Source organism: Pundamilia nyererei, unplaced genomic scaffold (assembly GCF_000239375.1).
Source record: "Pundamilia nyererei isolate P.nyererei 1_Seehausen unplaced genomic scaffold, PunNye1.0 scaffold00143, whole genome shotgun sequence".
NCBI lineage: Eukaryota > Metazoa > Chordata > Actinopteri > Cichliformes > Cichlidae > Pundamilia > Pundamilia nyererei.
In genome coordinates, this window is record NW_005187544.1 from 550,911 (window position 1) to 572,446 (window position 21,536).

Sequence of the window (21,536 nt, forward strand, 5' to 3'; positions counted from 1 at the left end):
ACACGAGGACTAAACCCCAATTCAACCAGACCCAGAACTGATCCAGAATTAAAACAGGACTACAACAGTTCAAAATCAGGACTACTTGGGACTTAACCAAGACAGAACCAGAATCAGAACTAGATGATAGTAGAACTAAAAATCATCATAGACCTGCACTACACTTGTTTTTTTTTATTCTACCAAAGTCCACTATTTAGATTGAAAAAAGTTTCTATAATTATTTAGCCTTGTTGTGCAAACAAGCCTGCATAACTTAATAAATATAGAATCTGAAAAATAGCAAACCTAAAAAGAGACACTAGGTACGAGATACATGAGGACCTATGATACGGTGATACTTTTGGTAAACAACCATTTGACTAACATGTGAGTCTCACCTGCTCTTGTTCATCTCTGTTCTGTCCTCATTCTCCATCTCCCTCTCTGTTCCTCTCTCTCCCTCTTTGTGCTGACAATCATCAAATATACAGTTGAAACCAGATATTTACACACTCTTCAGATCAAAACACAAACACTTTTTTAATTGTAACATCAAATTAGACTAAATGTTTATTTTTTTAGATTGATAAATATAAAAAACATATTTGTTAACTTTAAGAGTAAAGAGAGAAACTATCTGTATTTCTTAATTGCAAATGGCACCAAATTGTATTCAAAATTGAGCCACACTTATGGAGCTCCACAGTTCTTTTTCTGGTGTTTTGGTTGACATCTCTTGATTTTCCCATGTCAAAGAAACAGACTCTGTGCTTTGCCTTATATGCATCCACAGGTGTGCCACCAATTTACTCACATGGACTCTACTAACCTATCAGAAGCTTCGTCAGCTCAGAATGGAATCGTCTGGAGTTTCTTATTAATTAACAATAAACTTAATGTATATGTACTCCTAAATTTGACGAAAGTGATAAAAAACAGAACGCTCTGTCTCTCTTTATTCTGACATTTAACTAATTCAAAAGATATTTCAATATTTATTTATCCAAAACAAGTTTACTCTAAATTGATGTTGTACAGTAAAAAAATGTTCTTGTGTTTTCCATAAAGTGTATGTAAATATCTGGTTTCAACTGTGAATATACTGCTGTGTATTGAAGTTCCTCTTGTTTTGCATAGAAATATGCAGCAGCTGCCCCGCCCCGCTTAGTGCCTGAGCTCGGATCATACCAATATTAGGGGGGATTTACGCACAGTCGTAAATTCCCACAGTGTGCACTATGTGCTTCGAATATTGTGTGTAGTTTTTTGCTTTATACAGTTGTCAGCCAGGCATCTAACTATGAAAAAATTACACTACAAAAGACCCCGGGCTTCTGAAAAAACACCCCGGGCTTAAGCCCAGTAAGCCACCCCCCCGCTACGCCACTGCCGGCTGCCCTTCCCTGGGTCTGGTTCTTGTAGGGGTGTCTTCCTGTTAGAAGGGGTTTTTCCTTTCCACTGTTACCAAATTCTTGCTTGTAGGCAGTGTTGTCTGATTGTTGGTTTTCTCTGTATTAATGTACAATATGAAGTGCCTTGAGTGTTAAATACATTGAATTAGTGCATATTTAGTTTAGTTTTATCACTTGGCAATTCATAATACATTACTACCAGACAACTTTTAAAAAAGCTTGTATAATTCTCTCTTCTGGTTAAGAAAGTATAACATTTGATACTTTTCAGGTTGGTTACTTAGACACAGTTACATTTTCATGCTGCTGGGATACAGCACACAGAATCTGCTTTCGTGCTGATTCCATTTGAGTCACATACAAAGAAGCTCTGTCTGTACGAAACACTGTACTGTGTGTATACTGTATACACATTTAGGTACAAATGCGCGTTTGTCTGTGCGTGCAGGGTTTCCTCTCACCGAGATCTACATTGAGATAACGCATAACTGTTTTAGTGGTCGCGCTTTTGCTAGGCTTCTTTCTCTACTCACATCACTGCATACACAGAATCATCAAAACTTCAACGTTAAACCAGCAAACATCTCATTAAATTACACCCGGGTTAAAGGAGTCAATATTTAGTTCCATTAGGAAGCTCCTCCACAGGTAAATATTTGGGGAATTAGTTACTGTTGTTTTAGTTTGAATGGGAATGTTTATGTAAGTGCTCATGGCCTCAGCGTTAGCCACAGGCTGTAACTGCTGCTCACTGAGCCTCCGAGGCCAGCAAGCAATAAATTGAGTCCTTTCAAATATAATTTTCCGTTACGAAATGAAGTGAATGCCCTACTTAGCCTGCACATATAAATACAGTACAAGTATTTTTAGCTTCTTCTAATGCTTAGTTACTCAGTCAATCATAATATTCCAGTCTGGTGCACTGATGGTCTCAGTATTGGTGATGAATTGCAATGTGCTTCCTGTAGACATAGAGAGCAAACTGTCTTCTAAGCAGTTTTTTCTTTTAAAGGCCACTGTTGTTGAACACTAGCCACATGAGAGAAATGTGTCCTTAGTTTGCTGTCTCCAGTGTTGATGTGGGAGGTTTTTGCTCTATTTAAGCCTGACTGATGAGAGCTTCACCTCAGCCAGAGAACTACATGGATGTGGCTTCCTGCTCAATAAGACATTTATAACAAAAGCAGCCCCAGCAAGAAGACAAGTGTCTGTTAAGTCGTCCCATTATCTCAAACAAAGTGGCGCAACCTCAAATCATCCTCTTTGAGGTCTGTAATTATATATGTCAGAGTTACTTATTTCTAATACGTTTTGGTTGTCTCTTGCAGCTACATGACTGATGGAGGTTTGGGATTGTACACTCGGCGCCTTAACCGCCTTCCCGACAGCATGGCTGCCGTTCGAGAGACGCTCCATCGAAATGCGTCATCGGGACAGGGAGATGCTGACAGGTAGGTCTGAAATATCTTACCTGCTTCTTCTCTTAAACTTCTCTTAAGCTGTGTTGCAGCTTAATATCTTTAAGTGATCAGTTCAACTGAGTATAATCTATCTAAGAGAATCTATAGGCTCCATTTCTCAGGAGGCCTTTATACACCTACTATCGAATGCACTGAGCTTGATGTGTTTGTCTGAATGAAAGACACATAAATATAACTAGCCGGTCACTTGGCTCATGTCTCTGGTTGCGATGCTTTTTGCTTGTTTCCTGCTGTCACTGTAGAAAATGTAAATTTATTATCCTGCAAGTGAAGGTGGCATGTAGAGATATTGTGTTGTTCTGGGACAGGGAAATATTCAATGAGGTCATCCTGAGGTGTGGCACAAAAACAGTGCGTCTGAATGAAATTGCGAAACTTCTTGACCATGGGCTAAACAAGGTGTTTTTACACATGCAGGTCGAAAAATTCACTCGAACCGTGAAGGATACATAAAAATCAGTCTCTGATTAAACATTTGTTAAGGTGGCCTAGTTTCCGCTTCTTTACATGCATTTCAGTGAACGACTGAAAAGCAAATGCACAGTTACAGTATCCACTAGAAAATGTCTGCTTTTACCCATATCAATGATAAATAAAAACACACAAAGCGATGCACATTTTCGGGTGGATTTGATTATACTCGTTCAACTACACAGGACATAATGCAGCGAGCTTTGCGGACACCACACCGCTAATGTACGTAAACTCATCCTAAACGCAAGTTTCTGTGTTATTGGGATATGTGGGCCACAACAGTAAAATGAGAATATCGCTTGAATATTTTTATATCTGCGGGACTTTCTGAAGCGTCTCGTTTCAGTGCAAGTAATTTGGTGAGACGTTGCCGTCTTTGTCCTGTCATCGAGCCGTAGAAGGATTTTTGTTTTCTGGCAAGTTGACAGAAGGAAATGAATGAAGGCTGAGCTGAAACCATGTTACCAGATAGTGATGGGGGTGGTGGAAAGAAAGAGAAATAGGTTGGGGGGATGGAATGAGCTTGTTATGAAGATGAACTGCAGAATGGATGAAGGTGGTAATGAGAGTAAGGGATAAATCGTGTGTGACAAAGGGGACTATACTATAGCTTAAGATGCGGCATTGGTCTTCTCAACAGTATCCCTTTGTCAAGAAAATGTCTATATTTGTGCTTCGGTGAAGTGTAGAAAACAAAAGCTTTTAAACCTTTTTAATTTCTTCACTCTTAAGTGGATGTGTTGTGTTGTGTTGTGTTGCTTTGAGGGTTTCAAGTAGACTTTGTCCATAAATCCTCAGGTGTGGCTAATTTCCTGTCTGCCAGACTTTTGACCTTCGCCCCCTTGCTACCTTTTACTCTGTACACACACACACACACACACACACACACACACACACACACACACACACACACACACACACACACACACACAAATACACTGTCCTTCACATTAAACTGCTCCAGCCCTCAGGTGGGCCTTAAAACAAACTGTCCTCCTTCTCACCTTTCATCTGTCCCCTCCCTATCATCCTCCTCCTTCTCTCTTTACTCCATCTCTCCTCTCACCTCTTATTTTTCCTCTTCTAAGTTGTTTTGATTAGAGTGCAGCAATGAGAAGAAACTTAAAGGCAATAAAAAAGATAAGTCAGGGGGTTTCCCTTTTGTTTCCATTTGATTTTGTGCTTTAATGTTTCCAGCCTAATTTTTCGGTTCAAAAGATTAGAGAAAAATTCAGATGGGCTTTCAAGAGGAGATGAGGTGACTGCACTCCTCCCGCCCACACCTCCTCGCCCCTGAAGCTTTGCCTGATAAATGTGCTTACCACTTTTACTTTGAGATTAATTAAGAGAGCTGAAGAAGCAGCTCATGAAATATATTAGCATAATAAACAGAAACTAGTGGAGCTGCAGGATAAAGAAGGGTGACTGGTTTTCTCTTGTATAAGATAAAGCCAGTTTAATTCACAAAAGGAGGGTTAACAGTGCAATTTGGGGCTGGTGGAGGAGAACCAGCACCTTACTGTCTCTGTGTGTGCTTTGTACAGTTTATTTGCGAGTGTCACAGTTGAACATGTGATCTTAGAGGTATGTTTATCTATATTTATTTACTGGGTATGGTTGCCACCAGGCTGTAGTTGCCTTTAATGCATTTTCTGGTTTACAATGCAGCCGAGCCTCCCAGAGGAAGTCGGGCTGGGGGTAGGTGTCTAGTGTTGTTGTGGCACCGGGGCAAAATGCTTGTGACCCCAGAACGAAGAGGTCACAAGCTTCAAAGGCCCGAGGTTCACAGTTAAGAGCGTTCCAAACGTCTTTAAGCTTCTGCGCTAAAACCCTCCAGATCAGGCCAGTGCCGGGCTAATAAGAAGTGAAGGATGCTGGAAAACACGGTATTGAACAGCATATTCTGACAACAGGGAAACCACACAAAGTAATTATGAGAGCGTCAGTTGTGGTCTGGCTGTTTGAAGTGCAAAAACTAGTTTGACCAACTGTCAGATGTATGCAAAGGAGAACATGGAAACAAAATGACTCATGGGAGAACGGGGCCTACTATCCTGAGTGTATAGACAAAGAAAATAGAGGCTAGAAAGTGTGTGTGTGTGTCAGTGTGTGTGTGTGCGCGCGTGCGTGTGTGTGTCTGAGCATGCTTATCCCTGTCATTTATCTCTGTGGCCGGAGAAAGAGGAAGCTATCCATAATGGCCTGTCTTCTGCTTTGGCTTCTCTTTGTTAAAGCAGACAAAGGGATGAGGTCTTTGTGGTGTGAAAATGCTGTAGCAGTGAGTGTTACAGAGACTAACCCTGTGATTCCTGCATACAGGCGTTGGGGATATCATTACTCTATCTCAAATGAGGACGTGACAAAAAGAAAAAAAAACAAACAAAGGATCACCACACATAACTCAGTTTGAGACAGTTTTCACACGAATCAGTATAATGTGGAGTCAGAATCCTGTTAATGATTTAGGGTTCTGCGAATAGGCTCTATGTTTGTCTTGATGGTATCTACACAAATCGCCGTGGGAAAACAGACACGATAATACATAAAGTCTCCATTTTTATTGATATATTATTTGTTTGATAGCTGAGAAAAATGAATTTATATTGAAATAGACCAAAGTATGTCAAAAACTAAAACATTGCTTGTAAGTACAAGCACAAGTGCTGTTTCGTGGCTGGGTCAGATCACCCAGATCATCATTGTCAGAGTGTCTTTCAATAAGCGCCTTTCCTAAAAGGTTTTAAATCAAGATCAGAGACTTGGTAGACTTCCAAAGACTTCAGAGAGTATGTGTATATGAGTTATAGATACAAGTACTTACAGGGAACAGCAAACAGGGTTGTCTTGTGATGAAATATAATTTGGATTACAGACTATTCCAACAACAAAGACACTGTAGTCCCGAGGTAACATAAAGAACAGGAACAAAGAAAGTGCTTGTTTTTTTTGTTTTTTTTAATGTCTGTGTATGTTTTACAGGCTTTGTGTGATGCTTCTTAAGAGCAGGATTACACTCATGTTTCAGAAGCTGTTTCTCAGTCTGTTACCTTTCATTGTAGATTTGTTTCCTTTGTAAAGTATTTTGCATTACCCTAATAAACTAAAATAAACTTCCCACCTTTGACTAAGCCTTTATGCCTTTTAAGATATTCAGATCATTGTTAGAAGTACATCTAAATACTCCTCATTTATTGCAGTAATGCTTCAATAGGGCTCAATAATGGAAAGAAACACAGGAAGGCCTTGGTTTAATTTTTAGCACAGACTATGATGGACTGGATTGGCGAATTCCCACATTCCTGGAACATCACTCTGCAGTGTGAATTGTGTAAGTCCACTGTGATAACTTGCCAGAGCTGTAAAATCCCTTCTCTTGTTAAGCTATTGTGCAATCTCTCAACATCTGTAACCCAGCCCGGTTGTTAAATGTTGCTGTTCTAGTTTCTGTCAGTATGGACTACCTGCAGCTACCTGCCTGGTCACTGGTAGCTCCTCTGATTTGCTCTTAATTGTTTATCCTGGGGGCCGAAACTCATGTCAGCTCTCACAGGGTGAGAAGCAGGACACACCCTGGACAGGTCACCAATCTATTACAGCGGTAGCACAGAAGAACTCAGCAGTTCATATTTGTCTTGAAAGTGTGGGAGGAAGCTGGAGTAACTGGAGAGAACACATGAGAGCTCTCTGGGTTTGAGCAGGTTCCCTGTTGGCCTGCTGAGCACAATTGTGAGGCAACCACTGCCTCACAATTGGCAACCACAGGCAACAAAGTCTTGTTTAATTCAATATTTAAATTATTATGATGCGTTTTCAAAGGACTTTATCTGCAATCCTATCATGCAAAAACAAATGTGCGTATCATGGACTTTGATACTTAAGAAATCTCTGATGATTTTATTTGTCAGAAAATTGGTGCCTATGTTTTTTGAAAGCACATTTGCTGGTTTCCAGTTTGTCTCACTGCGCTTCAGTCCCACCTGCATGAGAGCTGAAGTTGTTTAGAACATGCCCCGAGCCCCAATATCTTATCTCTCCTGTCTAGACTTGAGTAGGTTCCCTGTTGGCCTGAGGTAGGGGAAGAAAGAGCTTCAACTTATACCTCATAAGCTCTTTTCCTCAGCTACCAACAGCTGGCATGCCATGTGTCTCACACTTTACCTGTCTATCTCTGTCTGTCCTCTGTAACCCCACCTCCACCTGCTCTCACTGGCTTAGCTAAGTGAATGTGTGTGGAAGGTTTCCGAGCTCTGACTAAAATAATTGCTAGATCAGTTTTTACCTTTTCTTTATGACCCATGTTCCCTGAAACCAGGAGAATATGTTAACAGACATACATGGGCACAGCTGCATCTGGTCATACTCTATACTGTCTTTTCTTGGTCCTGCTGGTTGGCGTCATCAGCCTGTCACTGCTGAACACAGCTGCTGTTTATCAAGACTTAACTAACAGTAACCCATTAGTTTTTGTGTGTTTGTGTGTTTGTGTGTATGTTGGACCTCAGCTCCAGTCTAGATTATCAGAAGGCCTTGGTTAATGATGGCAAACGGGTGCAGGTTGCAGTAGTGATAGATTATCAGGATTAGGGAGAAAATGCTGCATGATTTTTTTTGTGCCATTATGTAAAATGTTGTGTTTGGAATTAAGTTAAAGTGCATTTTTTGTGAAAACAGTCTGCTTTGAGAGCTGAATTTGAGCTGCAAAGCTTATATAAAGGTTCCAAGGAATTCCACCAATTCCACCGTTATTAGAGCTTTTTCATCTTAAGGATATAATTTAAACTCCTTCTCATTCTTTGTTTCTGTTGATTGTCCAAGATTTTCATGTATAGCTTAACCCTGTAACGCCAGGTGTTACAGGGTTCCAGGTGTACAGGGTTAAGCTATCATGTTTGTTACCTCTGCATCATCAGTGTTTTATTTGTTTAAGGTAAAGATACTGTGAGCAATAAATTGAACAAAAAACCCCAGATGTAGCAGAAATGATTCAAATAAAAACTCATATATGCAAATTAATATTTAATTTCTCAACACACAAAACACGTCAGGTTTTTTTTGGTTTTTGGTTTTCAATTTTATCCTTCCGGCCTTACAGGATTAACATCTTTGACCCATTGGTGGTGCTGAAGTGCTCCAAGTGCCAAACATGAACCTTGGAGAAAAGAATCAGGAATGTCCCCAGTAGGGATGGGTATCGTTTAGGTTTTATCCGATACCGGTGCCAAATCGGTACTTTTGAAACGGTGCCGGTGCTCAAACGGTGCTCAAACCGGTGCTTAAAGAATGGAGAACACAAAATTGGTCCAAAAACCTCTCATGTTCAGCTGGTTTTTTGTAAAAAGATAACAATGTTAGCCTTTTCTGCAGCTATGGGGCATATATGGTATCACTCTTGGCTTTAAGCAGTGCTTAAACAATGGAAAAAACACAAACTTTGTCCAAATCCTCTCATGTTTAACTGTTTTCCACTTTTTCTTTGGTCATTTTAGCCTTTTTGGCCAGGGTGAAGGGAGTATCTGCCATCAAACAAGAGGACAGCCGCATGTAGCTATGATGAGGTTTGCTAGTTCACCTTACATGCATTAATGTAATAACGTGGTTAGCCTACTCAACGTAAATTACACACGAACAACATTAAGCCCAGAGAAGAACGGCTGCTGCTGCCGTCATCATCCGTCATCATTTCTGCTACACTGACAGGGCTAGGGGCCAGGACTCTCCTCTTCGTGTTTTTGGGGGATATTGCTAACTTCAGGTCCGATAACAGGCAACCCACGCACAGTAGATGTGCTCGGTGTGAGGTCTCGCAGCAAGCTATCATACGGCGCATTTCTGGGCTTTTAAAAAAAACGCTATGCGTCGCCAGGTGTTTCATCGGATTTGAGGTGTTACCTCCTTTGACAGTATCACAGTATCAGCTTAAAGCACTTGTTGCAGGCTGCTGAGTTTGTATATTTTGCTGTGAAGTACAGCCAGACTTTTGACCGCTTCGCCTTGGGCATTTTTAATCTCTAGCTCTGCTCTAAAAGAACGTACGTACCTGGACCCGCCTACTATCCTCGGAAACGTAAAATTATTGGCTAGAAGTGTATCACAGCTCAGGAAAAAAAAGCACCGAAATAAAGCACCGAAATAAAGCACCGAAATAAAGCACCGAAATGTGCGCTGCTTTTCGGTCTGGTTACTACCGTTTATGTCAGAACCGGTGCCATCACCGGTACCCATCCCTAGTCCCCAGTGAGATTTTCTTTACTGTATGGTTCTAGACTGTAATTAAACAAAAGAATGAAAAGGTATCTGTAACTACACACATTCACCCCGTGAGTTAAAAAGTCTCTCCTTTGTCTGCTCTATCCTTCTACAAATGCTCACTCATAGCACACAATAAGCAGCCAAATATTTTTCTCTCCAAATGTCCAGACTCTCACAAAGCGTTCGACTCCCCCTCGATTGCTAAATGCTTTAACTGCCTCCCAGCTACAGTCATGCTAAAAGCTGTGCTCTGCTATATCCCAAGGGGGCAGGGGCTGCTCAAACCATGCAGGCCAGGCATTGCGGGGCTTCTGGGAGCCGTCTGAATCTGAAGCTGTTCGATGCAAGATGTGAGGTCAACTGTGTTTCCAAGTTAATGGTACTCCCACACACATGCTGTAGCTGGCATAAGATGCTATTCCGCCCACATGAGAAAAAAAAAATCTCTATTTTAGTCAGTTCAGTTGCATGTTCTTTTTTTCCCTAAAAGTAAGACCTCTCCTTGACAGTTATTATAGCACATATCCTTAATTTTTAGTTTGTGTTAGGGGGTGAAATTGATAAATGTTGAGGGTCAATCGATGGGGAAGAGCAACATAATATGAGAAGAAAGAAACCCACAGAGACAGAGTCTTAAGAGAACTGATGTTTTTGTTGCTATGGATACTGCATCAGCAGAACACCAAACACCTACCCGCTGGGCACACTGACAAGCACTAAAGAGGGTGGGGCTGCTACTCAGGTAAATTCAAGTGTTCTCTTTTTGTCAAACATTGCAGCTCTAACAGCCACAATCGTTCTTTCCCCATCCTTCCACCCACTTTTTTTAAAGTACTAATGACCCATAGAGGGCAAAACAAAAAGCTTAATATGGGATAAAAGTTGCTGCCACAGGCAGCTGAACAAGCTACAAGTCCAGTCGTGTGGTTTTTTTTAAGGAAAACAAAGAAGCCAGAGATGGTCCCTTGTCTCTGGTCCAATATGGAATCTGACCCAGACCAGGAGGTGATAATAGATGGGGAATGCAGATCAAAGGAGCATTAACTAATCTACAGCGAGTGGTTTGTGGAATCAGCAACACAGAGTAAGTTTTAACTCTCCATACCTTCCCTGAATCATATATTTTCCATGTTAGCTTGAATTCAGATGGGGAGTAAGGGAGTGGGGTTCGTGCAGGTTGCAGCTTTAAAGTATTAAGCTGATTATCCACGTTTCACCATGTGAGCTCAGGAAAAGCTCTGGGGACACGAGTGTGTTTCAGGTCTGCAGACCTGAAACAGACAGCATATTTTGTCCCATGATTCCCAAATGTTATCCTTCATTTATCCCAGTTGTATATTTATATAATAGATATACAGCTGATACATGTTAAACAGGAATGGGGTTTTTTGGGGGGGGTTTGTTTTTGTTTTTTTACATCAGCAGTTGTATTTACTGCACAGTCTTGCACTGCATGACTAATCGTTAGCTTAGATGGAAACCCAACCAAGAGCATCTGTCGAAAAACTAGAAAAGTGGGAGAAAAACACAAATGGTTCAAGAGTAAGAGAGAAGCCTCTTGAAAATGTTTTATTTCCTTAAAGTGGGTTATCATCTGTCATCTGGGGACTCTTTTAAAGATTTCAAACCAGATGAGTATTAAAACAAAGGGACAGCTTAGGAAAAATCTGTTTTTATGTTGTAGCCGTCTTTTCTTTCTTTATTTATCCCAGCGATCCCGGGAGCCTGTTTCCTTAACCGATGGTCTACAGGCAGGAGTCACAGCTCTGTGCTTCATTCTAGCATTGAGGTGACAGTAGGTTAGTTTTGAGTGCGGTGTGTGTTTATGCCTGCAGACATGAGGAATTCCAAGTTTGTCACAGTAGTCTTTTAAATTTAGGGGGTTTTTTTGTCGCGTGTGCAGATGCAGCATGGTGGAGTCATGTGCGTGAGTTCAGAGATGCGTGTCACGTGTGTGAAAAGTTTGTTGAGTTTTTACCGTGGATCCGGGTCAGTCTGTCGAATCTAAAGGAGTCTGTGTTTACACATCAAATAGAAAGAGAGAGAGGGAGAAGTCAAAGAGAAGCTAAGTGAAAGAGCGGCAGCCAGAGGGATCTACATGCTTTGATAAATTCTCAGAGTATAGATAGCAAATGTTTTCCCAGGACAGAAGACAATAGGACTAGACACCAAAGAGAGATGGAGAAAAAAATGGAGAGAGCGAGAGAGAGAGACATTCCTCAGTGTGTTGTCCAGTCCAGTCCAGTCCTGTCTTACAGGGACAGCTGTGTCATTTTCATACCACAGGGCTCCTGGGCTCCAGCCCAGAATGTGCCGTTCTCCACTGCCTTCATCTTCACACTGTTCGCACTTAGTCCTCCTATCATTTGTTTTGTTTGTTTGTTTTAAGCTTTAAGTGTATTCAAATATATGGTCTTTTTTCAGACTTTCAACTTTTTCTTATACCATAATAATACTTTTTGAAGTACCTCAAACACAGGAAACACTTCCTCCTGGGCTTCAAGGCAATGAGCACCTGCAGGTGTAAATGCTGTTGTGAGGCAGCGTTGGCTTAGAGAAATTGATATCCTTCATGCTGTACCATTTAGTGATAGGAATAAATTGTTTTGCATGGTTATGATGGCACTGATTTGTGTGGAGGTAAAGTCTAGACACTCCTTCTGTCCCGATGCTTCCACAGGACTCACCTGTCAAGTTGTCCATGCTCTTATCTGCGTCGTGCATCAAACCCTGAGGGCTGGAAGTCAGAGAGACCGTCAGTTAAAGCCGCTCCCTCTTCCTCTCCCATCTGTCTGTCTGTATAGTGGGCAGAGCAGCAGTTTGGGGTTATGTGATACAGCTGCAACGTGAGGACCAGTAGTCACCCCTCAAACACAGGAAATCCCCTTACTTCTGCTTCGCAGCTCTGTTGTGGCCCCACGTCTGTGTGTACATTTCTGCGGCACAGATCCTGTGTGCATGTGCCAGAGTCGGACTGGGCTTTTCAGGAAGGGGGGGTACAGTACAGCAGACCAACCCACCACAGCCTCAAGGGACACACACAAGAAAAGTTAAAACAAACACAACCGCTGCCCTTTTCTCAGGACACTTTTAGACACTTCTATTGGCTGACCCGAGCAGGAGCCCATTTTTTTCATTCATCCTCTTGCCTCCCCCTCTCTGCTTTTCTCTTTAAGGAATTTTGGAGGTTTGACTTCTGAACTCTGACCCCTTCGGGAAAGCAGCAAGTTTTCTAAAGGGACCTGGTTTGAGACGAGGGTTCTCGCTCTCTCTTCATTTAGGTCACTTTCTTTCTTCACTTCTGTCCTGTTTGACTGGTTTGCAGAGTGACACAGTGTAGCCGCATGTCATCCCGATGAATGACAAACTTGCACATACAGTTTAACTGCAAACTCCACTACATGTAAGAGTCACTTTTCCATTCATTTCCATACCCTATCCCGCTTGCTTCTGTTATATTATGTTAGAGGAAGAAATCCAAAAATCCCGAAATTTTCTACATGACTTGATCCTGTAAAAGGTTAAGAGGAGAAAATATATAATTTTGTGATTTGGGTAAACTGGAAGAGTTAGGAGTACATCACATCATCCCCTCAGTGTGATGATCTATTAAATGCCGACCTCATTGGCCTGTGTTTGGCACCGGTTCCCCCTGTCTCTGTCTCCTGTGATTGGCTGTAAAGGGCTCAGTGGTTGTTAACTGGCAGGTTGCTTTGCCAGCGGGAGGCTGTGGGCTGAGCCACGCCGCTTGGCCTGATCTCTAATTAGCACTGGCTTGTCAGCTGGTCAGGGTGGATCTGTCTGGGAAATTGCAGTCTTACAAACACACACACACACACACACACACACAGGCATAAGCCATGGCTGGGAAAGACACAAAAAAGCAGCAGCGGGATGCGGATTGTCCTTTAGTTTCAGAGACTTTGTCTGTGATCATGCAGCTTTGACTTTTGTTGCCTCTTGATTTTTGTCAGGCTGAAGTGGCTTATTTAGGGCTTGGGGTGTGTTTCAGTGTGCACTCTTTAGTGGTGCGGCTGCAGCAGTGAAGTGGTTAAAAGTCCCGGGGGAAGCTCATGTTACCAGCAGTAGGGCAGGCCCTTCTCCCCCCCTCCTTACAGGTTTCTCTCTCTGTTAGTCCAGAGAGAGACGAAGAGTGCCCGAGGGGTGAAGCATCAGCGCAACGAGTGACAAAGGAGCTCAATCTAGGAACTTTGCCAGGGCAAGAGAGGGAGCAAGAGACATTGAGGAAGCTCAGAGTGAGAGAGCGACAGACAGAGAGGGAGTGGGACAGATATTTGGCTGCGTGAACTCTCTCAGCGGCATGGAGTCATGAAGCTCTCTGTCCAGCTCGGCATTTTCCCGCAGCGCTCTGCTTCCCACAGCAACCAAGGCACCCTGAGCAGGTAGATACCTATGTGTGTTCTTATCTTTGTGTGCGCGCACAAACGCATAAAAGAAAGTAGAAAGTTTGTCCTTTAGCACAGACAGCTATGATTTGTTGAGAATCTGCAAAGGCCATTGCAGATTTCATATGTTATCTTTATTTCCTTTTTGGGTTTTTTTTTGTCTTGCATTGATGTGTGTGGGAATTTCCCCTGTGGCTGTGTGGATGAGCTGAACCGGTTGCGGTCACTCTCAATCTCTCTGCACCTCACAGCTCGTTTGCTTTACGGATGCTTTACGGATGCTTTCAACTCTGAAAGCCAATGGCTCCACTCACTCTGCTTGTGCCGGTGATCCCAGAAGGAAGTTGTGTTTTCCCCTGTCTCTGTTTGTCAGGTTGTTAGCAAGGTTGCTCCAAAAGCAGCAGATGTATTTTGTTTAGAGTCTGCCAAGAAACAGCTGATTAGGTTTCGGTGGCAATCTGAGTCTGGGATTTTTGCCATAGGAAATGCTTTGTTTTTGTTTAGTTTTCTCTTTTTTTAAGGCCATAATTATATGTTTTCATGCGGACTTCCAAGTTGGCCACTGAGCAGTAATGTTGTATAAAAATCAAGACTGCAAGATGAATGAGGAATTGGAGCAGTTAGAAAATAAACGATGGGATATTTGAGTTTAGGTTTTTGGTGGTCTTTCAAACACGTACCCTTAATGAGACGAAGCTCTTGTGTTGGTGCTTATGTTCAGACACTATTGTTGATTTGAGGAGTTTTGCTCATTTTGTTAAGGGAAAGCTGCAGAAAAACACAAACTGCTCAAAGAAATCCAAATTCAACCTGTATTGTTTCAAATCATATACAGCACAACCTTCATAGTTTACAAATTCTCTGGTTTTACTTCATTTTAGAAATAGAACATTTTAGGTAATAACAGATTTATCTGACAGACTAACTTATAAAGAGTATTTGTAGATGAAACGTACAATAAGCATGTGTCCTCGATGAGTCTTAAAAATGCAAGTGACAACTTGACAAGAGTTGTGCGCGTGTGTGTTCTGATGAAGCCAACCCTGTACCGGCCATCACCATCCCCCCCCCCGGTCCTTTCAGAGTGATCTTTGCCAACTGGCTGGGTTTCCTGTCCCCCACAGATTCTAAGCAACACACACACACACGCATATTTACAAATATCCTGTTCAGATGGGTCTGTTTGAACAGTTCAGACACACACAAGCACACCATGATGTCACCCCTCCATTGCGCCTTTGTTCGTGTGATAGACAACCCCATTCAGCCTGTTTGTGTGTGTGTACCCACACTGAATTCAGTTCAGTTTCAATGAATATAAATCACGAGGCAGCTCTGAACGTTTATTTCAGTTTAGCAGTGCTCAAAGTTCTGTGCGTCTGTGCCTGAAAAGAAATATGGAAATGGGGGAACAGAATAATTACTTTTAGGTAGTGCAGTGTTGTATTCATAGGATAAGAAGCATCACGATTCAGTCTGGTGTCTCCAAGCTCTGCTGTCTTCCTTTTTGTCTTCACTCTGGAAGAAGCACTATTTAAAATGAGTGTTTCCTCCTGTACTGGTGTGTGTGTGTCTAGTTGGGACGACAGCAGCTCTGTGAGCAGTGGCATCAGCGACAACATCGACACAGATGACATCAACACCAGCTCCTCCATCTCCTCATACGCCAACACCCCCGCAGCACAGCGCAAGGGCCTCAGTACACAGGTGAGACTACACACTCAAGAATACTGCAGTCTTTTTAAGAGTGTTTAGAGCTTCTCGTCAAAGATGATCATTTTTGTTTTATCATTATTTTTGATTTATTTCGCCAAAATAGAGCAGGCATTTTCTTTGTGCCCACATGAAAACTCAAGGGTACCAGTCAAGAAAAATGTTAGCTGTTGTTATTTAGGACATAACAGTGTTTTCTGATTATGGTTGTGTAAGAGGTCCACCATCTGGGCACCTCACACCAACCTGTTTCATGACATTTTAATTTGACAGCTGAAAATAAAACCACAGTCTTTATTTGAAAATAGAAATAATAAATCTTTATTGTTGTTGCTGCACACATGTCTGCAAGTCTTAACAAACCTGTAATCTATAGCCTAACCTTCTGTCTTGACGCTAGTTATAAATATGAAACCATCTGTATCTGAGGTTGGAAACATTCTGCTGTAGTTGCATGCCTGCTTTGAGTTTAACAACTTTCTGAAGCCTTTGTTTCCATCTGTGGCTCCATATCTTTGTTGCTTTGTGGATTCAAAATGACAGCAAGGCATTAATGTTTTTTTTTTATTTAGAAACTGTCTGATGGCCAATGGACATACAGGCCTCTCTGTACACTCTATAAAAACAAACTCAGTCTCCCACCTGAGTTGAAATGATCTGCCTTCAAAATGAACTTTGCTTTTTTCTTGTGTTCTTTAATCTTCAGGTGCAGTGGAGACGTGCCTGTCCGTTTAGTTTGGCATTTGCAGGGAGTGTATGTAACTCTCTGGGCCAAAATTAACATATTCTATCTTTTAAAATGTGAGCCAGATGAAAATTTGTGAAGGGCCTCATATGGCCTGGATTTTTATTTTTTATTTTGATTGATTTGAATGAGCGTCTGTCTGCTCTACTTCAATTTTTTTTTTCGAACCGTGTCTGTCCCAGCATTCCTCGGCACATCTCTGAACTCTCAAAGCTAAAGCTGGTGTTGACACTAGCTTTAAACCATTAAATAGTGATTTTGAGCCACTAAAGGCTCAGGAAGTTGAGAGGTGAAATGAGAATATTAACAGCTGACTCACATGTTTATGTCACACACACACATTGTGTTGTGGCTGACGCGTGTCTGTTATTGCTTCAGAGGCAGAGGTGGAGAAGAAAAACAAAGGTGTGCACAAAGACGTCTTTCTCTTAGTGCAGCAGCCAGATTCATTAAGTGTGTGTCATCTGTCCTCGTGGAATCCTATATTGGCTGGATTTTTTTTAAGGTCTGTGAGCAGAGCTGCGTTTTTGTACCGTTGTCTGGAAAGCTGCAGAATCTACTTAAAAGCTGCTGTCATCTTTCCTGTAGCTGAAATCTACTAATTTACAAATTAAGGCTGAGCTGTAACAGCAAATTGAAATTTAGTAAAGCTTAAACAGTCAGCATGATTTCAATGATCACCTATCGGAGTTTTAAAAGGCTTGCATCTTGCTTCAGAAAATTTTGAAATGAAGTAGCTTCCTCAAAAACATGAACTGCTTGACAAAGCAAAGGTAAAAAAGTGTATAAGCTGTTAGTGCTCGAGATGCTTAAGCCCAGATGTTCTCAGACAGCTGCACAGGTGGTGATGACGGCGTAAATGCTGGTAGCTTTAACCAGTATGATGGCTTTGGTCATAAAAGGGGGCTTTTTAGAGCCACATTCTCTACTACTGCAGTAAATCTGACTATCTTTGTATGTCTTCCCAGCCTGTAACGGATGCAGAGAAGCACTCAGCCTCAACACCGGCACACCAGACTTGGTCTGGAGACGAGGTCAAGAGGTCAGACGGACGTTCAGACAGCGGGGTTAGGATGGAAGCAGGTTCCAGGTGGAGTCGTCGGAACCCCTCCGACATTTCTGATGAGTCAGACAAGGGTGGCTCAGGAAGAAAGACTCCCTCCATGTCCCACACTGGCTCTTGGAGGAGAGGCATGAGCACTCAGGTGGGGGTGACGTCACCCCGGACTAAAAGCACTAGTAGCACAGGCTCCACTGGTTCAGTGAGCCACAAGACCCACAGTTCAGGTAACATGATCATCCAGCACTGATAATAAAAAAAATGATCATTAAAGTCAAGTGTGACGAATAAACTTTTAGACATAAGGACAAGTTGTCACATTTTATAGATGCAGGCGTCACTGTATTGAGAAAAATGAGATGTCAAGTCAGAGTTTGAAAGCCTGTGTTTCTGATGTCTCATTCTGTGTCCTGCAGGTAAGACAGATGATGTTAAGGTGTCAGAAAAAGGACGTCTCTCTCCTCGTTCCAACGGCCTTCATCGCTCACCCTCGGATGCTGGGCGCAGCAGTGGTGATGAGGCCAAAAAACAGACGATCCCCACCAGCCGCACACCGACAACACACACACTCACAAACCCAGTCTCCGAGCCTCACACACAGACGCACGCACTGACCTCACGCACCCCAACCAGCACCTTTGGCTTCAAGAAGCAAGGCCATGGGATGGTAACAATGGTTACCACCAGTGGTGCCACCATCACCAGCGGCTCGGCTACACTGGGGAAGATGCCTAAATCTGGGGCGCGCTCACTGTCCGGAGGGTTGAAGGCTGGCGGGCAGGATGGAGGCACAGTGTTAGGACACCATGATGATGGTTTCCTCCCGATGAGCGCCCGCTCCACCCTGCAGTACCGAAGCCTGCCGAGACCCAGCCGCTCCGGAGCAGCCGCCCGCAATGGGAACCGCTCCTCCACCAGCAGCATTGAAGCCGCTGTGCTTTCTGTCACCTCTCATGGGAAAAACTCAATCGGCATAGCCAAGGCCAACGGCTCAGCAAGCCTGCTGGCCAATCAGACAGATCGGGAAAAAGGTGTCTCTGAGATTGACAACCTCAGGAGTGGGGTCGCGATGCAGAGCGGAGGAGCAGCAACTGTTCCTCTGACAGGAAGACAGCAGGTTTCTTCACCTACATTACGCAGGTGAACACACACACTTAGAAACCATCGTTTTGTATGCTGAGTAATCCTGCAGACTCACTGACAGCTAAGTGATGAGCCACCCTCTGTGGGGGCTCTCTTGTATGGGCTTGACTTCACCCGCATGCAGTACACACACACACTGAAGACCATTTTAAAGGCAGTAATCATGCACTCACAGCAAATGATAAGTAGTGGTGAGTAAGGAACACATGTGTAGACTTGTTACAGTCTTTGAGAGGTTAAATCAGGCCATTGTGAATCAGACCTTGAGCTCGGCTGATCAGCTGCCAAGCCTCAGCCTTGGTGGTGTGGGGTGTAGGGTGTGGCACAGGGTAATGGAAGCTGAGTCTTACCTCAGCTCTCTGCCCTCATTAATGTGAGGGAGTGATAACTCTTCAAAGAGACTGTGCTGCTATTATCGCCTACCACGGCTCCAGTCACCGCTGCCTGCCATTTAAATCTAACCACAGATTAGCATAGAAAGAGGAGAGAGTTGTGTGTGTGCTGGCCTTGTCTCAGATTCACTGACTCTATACTGGCTACAGTTTTGCTACTGTCCTCTTTGTTACAGAGTTGAAATGAATACAGTTGAATTGTTGGCAAAACAAAAGCACTTTTAAATCACTTTGCTGCTCCATTTAACACTTTAATCCTGCCACAGCTCCAAACTAGGCTGTCCAGGTAATCTAAGTTTTAGTTTTCAGCTTTCAGTGATTATAAAACTAAGGTATTGATGAAAGAAAAAACAACAACAACAAAAGTTGTTCTGTCATATTTTAGACGTTTTATCTTCTATCATAAATATGGTGCTCTGAAGTACAACACAGCTTTTTGTCCTTACCTGTAAGATCAAACTGACTTCTTTTCTAGCTTTGGCAGCTTTAGTTCAGTGTATTGATTTATTCATATGTTTATTAAGGTTTTTATTTTTAAATTCAGCGAATGCCCGATGCTTCCAGAGTAAATTTCAGAGTAATAACATGAAATGATCATCATCTCAACACAAACGTAATAGAATGATGGTACTCTCTAAACATTTTACTCCTTTTTCTATTTTCTATTAATATTAATATGCTACTTTTTTTAATTGGTTCTGCTAGAAGTTTCCTCCTGTTAAAAGGGAGTTTTTCCTTCCCACTCTCACCAAGTAGTTGCTCATAGGGGCTTGTATAATTGTTAGTTTTTTTCTGTATTATTGTAGGCTCTCTATCTCACAATATAAAGCACCTTTGGGTGATTATGGTTTGGTGCTGTATACAAAAATTTAAATTGAATTATTTATGCGATGATATACTACAGTGTTAATTGTGAATTTGCTGATTACAAATACAAGATTGCACACTTTCTGCTCTACTACAAGCACTTTAGCTTTTCTGCCTCTTCCGCATTTACCACAGATTATTTGGTGGAAAGCCCAGTAAACAGGCGCCAGTGACCACAGCTGAAAGCATGAAGAACTCTACTGTTATCTCCAACCCCCATGCTACCATGAACCACGTGGCTACAGTGCTGGAGTCTCCCGATGGAGGACTAAGTTGCTTGGACAACGAAACCAGCAGTCACCTGTTTGGAGGCCGGGCACTTGGATCGGGGACAGGCACGCTGGGCAGTGAGCAGGTGAGCAGGACGTAAATAATGGAGAGACTGCATTAGAATATCAGTCAAATAAAAAACATTACATCTATCACGAAGATTCTTTATTCTCTACAGAAAGAATTTCATTTATACACTATAGGTGCTATCAGTCTTTTAAACTTTTAAAATTGCTGAACTAGACTGGATATTAGTTGATTTTAGTAGATGTCGATTTTAGATCTGTCAAGGGAACAGCTACTTATTCATTAGCTGTACTTTTACATGTAGCTGTACAGTTCTTCAACTGCTCACCACCTGTTAGTTACCATAAAAAGAGCCAAAGTATCTACTTGGTTTGTTTTGTGGTTTAAAAGCAGCTATACAAAAATAAGAAACATGTTTGCAGCATGACAAGAAGGTATTAATGAATGAATTCATGGAGTACAAAGGATGAATTTAAAGAGTTCCCAACTTTATTTATTAGGCCTTTGAGAAGTACCATCTGGTTTTGAAGGCAGTTCCAAAGTCAGAAGACGTGCCTATTCCTCCGTGCTTGGTCAGGGATTACATGAACTAAAGTTAAATGGGTTGCCATGAAATTTGGCACAGCCATCCATCTGGTCTTTAGAGTTAATGCTACAGCGACTGCACGTGTTAGCTTTGCGATTTCTGGTCGACATCCAAACAAGAAGGTCAGGTTCGGCTTTTAGATTCAAAATGGTTATGCGCCTCTGAGCTCAGCAATGATCCAGATGTGTGTTAAGCACGTGAGATATGTTTGTAGAACTACTGCAAGGCTTTGGGAGGGACACGGAGATAATTTCTGTTCTCACCTTACTAATTCCACAAATGTGGTAATTTCCTCGAACTGCTGTTAGGTGTGTTCAGTTGAAGTAGAACCTGGCAGCGTGTGTACTTGTTGGACTGACTGTAGGCTACATATTGCAGCACAGCACAAATGTGTGAGCATGCTGGATCATGAACTTTCCATCATGTTCACACATGATTCATTAGGCTTAACCAGATTAGTTATGAATCATGAAGTGTCACACTTTGTCATCTTTTACAAAGTAGCAGTCGTGTCTTTTTAAACAGTGGGCACGAAGATATCCAAATACTCAGTTATCCTAATGAATATACATCCTCTGAGAAAACTAGAACATCTTGTATACTTGTGAGGGTGCATGTTTAAAAATATGTCTGTTTGCTTTTATAATAGGGTTAGCATTTATGGGCTCAAAATGTGGTCATAAATATTTTGTACTTGTAAAAAAGATTTGTATGTGTAAAAAAGATTTG

At 42.2% G+C, this 21,536-nt stretch overlaps 1 protein-coding gene across 1 annotated transcript in view; it reads left to right on the forward strand.

The window, feature by feature from the left end:
• The window catches only part of nav2a (neuron navigator 2a), a 102,611-nt gene that overhangs the window by 59,422 nt on the left and 21,653 nt on the right, over nucleotides 1-21,536 (forward strand). The window contains exons 12-16 of the mRNA XM_013913656.1: nucleotides 2,723-2,845; nucleotides 15,582-15,711; nucleotides 17,431-17,749; nucleotides 17,939-18,662; nucleotides 20,060-20,279. Of these exons, the coding sequence (XP_013769110.1) occupies nucleotides 2,723-2,845; nucleotides 15,582-15,711; nucleotides 17,431-17,749; nucleotides 17,939-18,662; nucleotides 20,060-20,279 (1,516 nt within the window). The remainder of the gene's footprint in view (nucleotides 1-2,722; nucleotides 2,846-15,581; nucleotides 15,712-17,430; nucleotides 17,750-17,938; nucleotides 18,663-20,059; nucleotides 20,280-21,536) is intronic.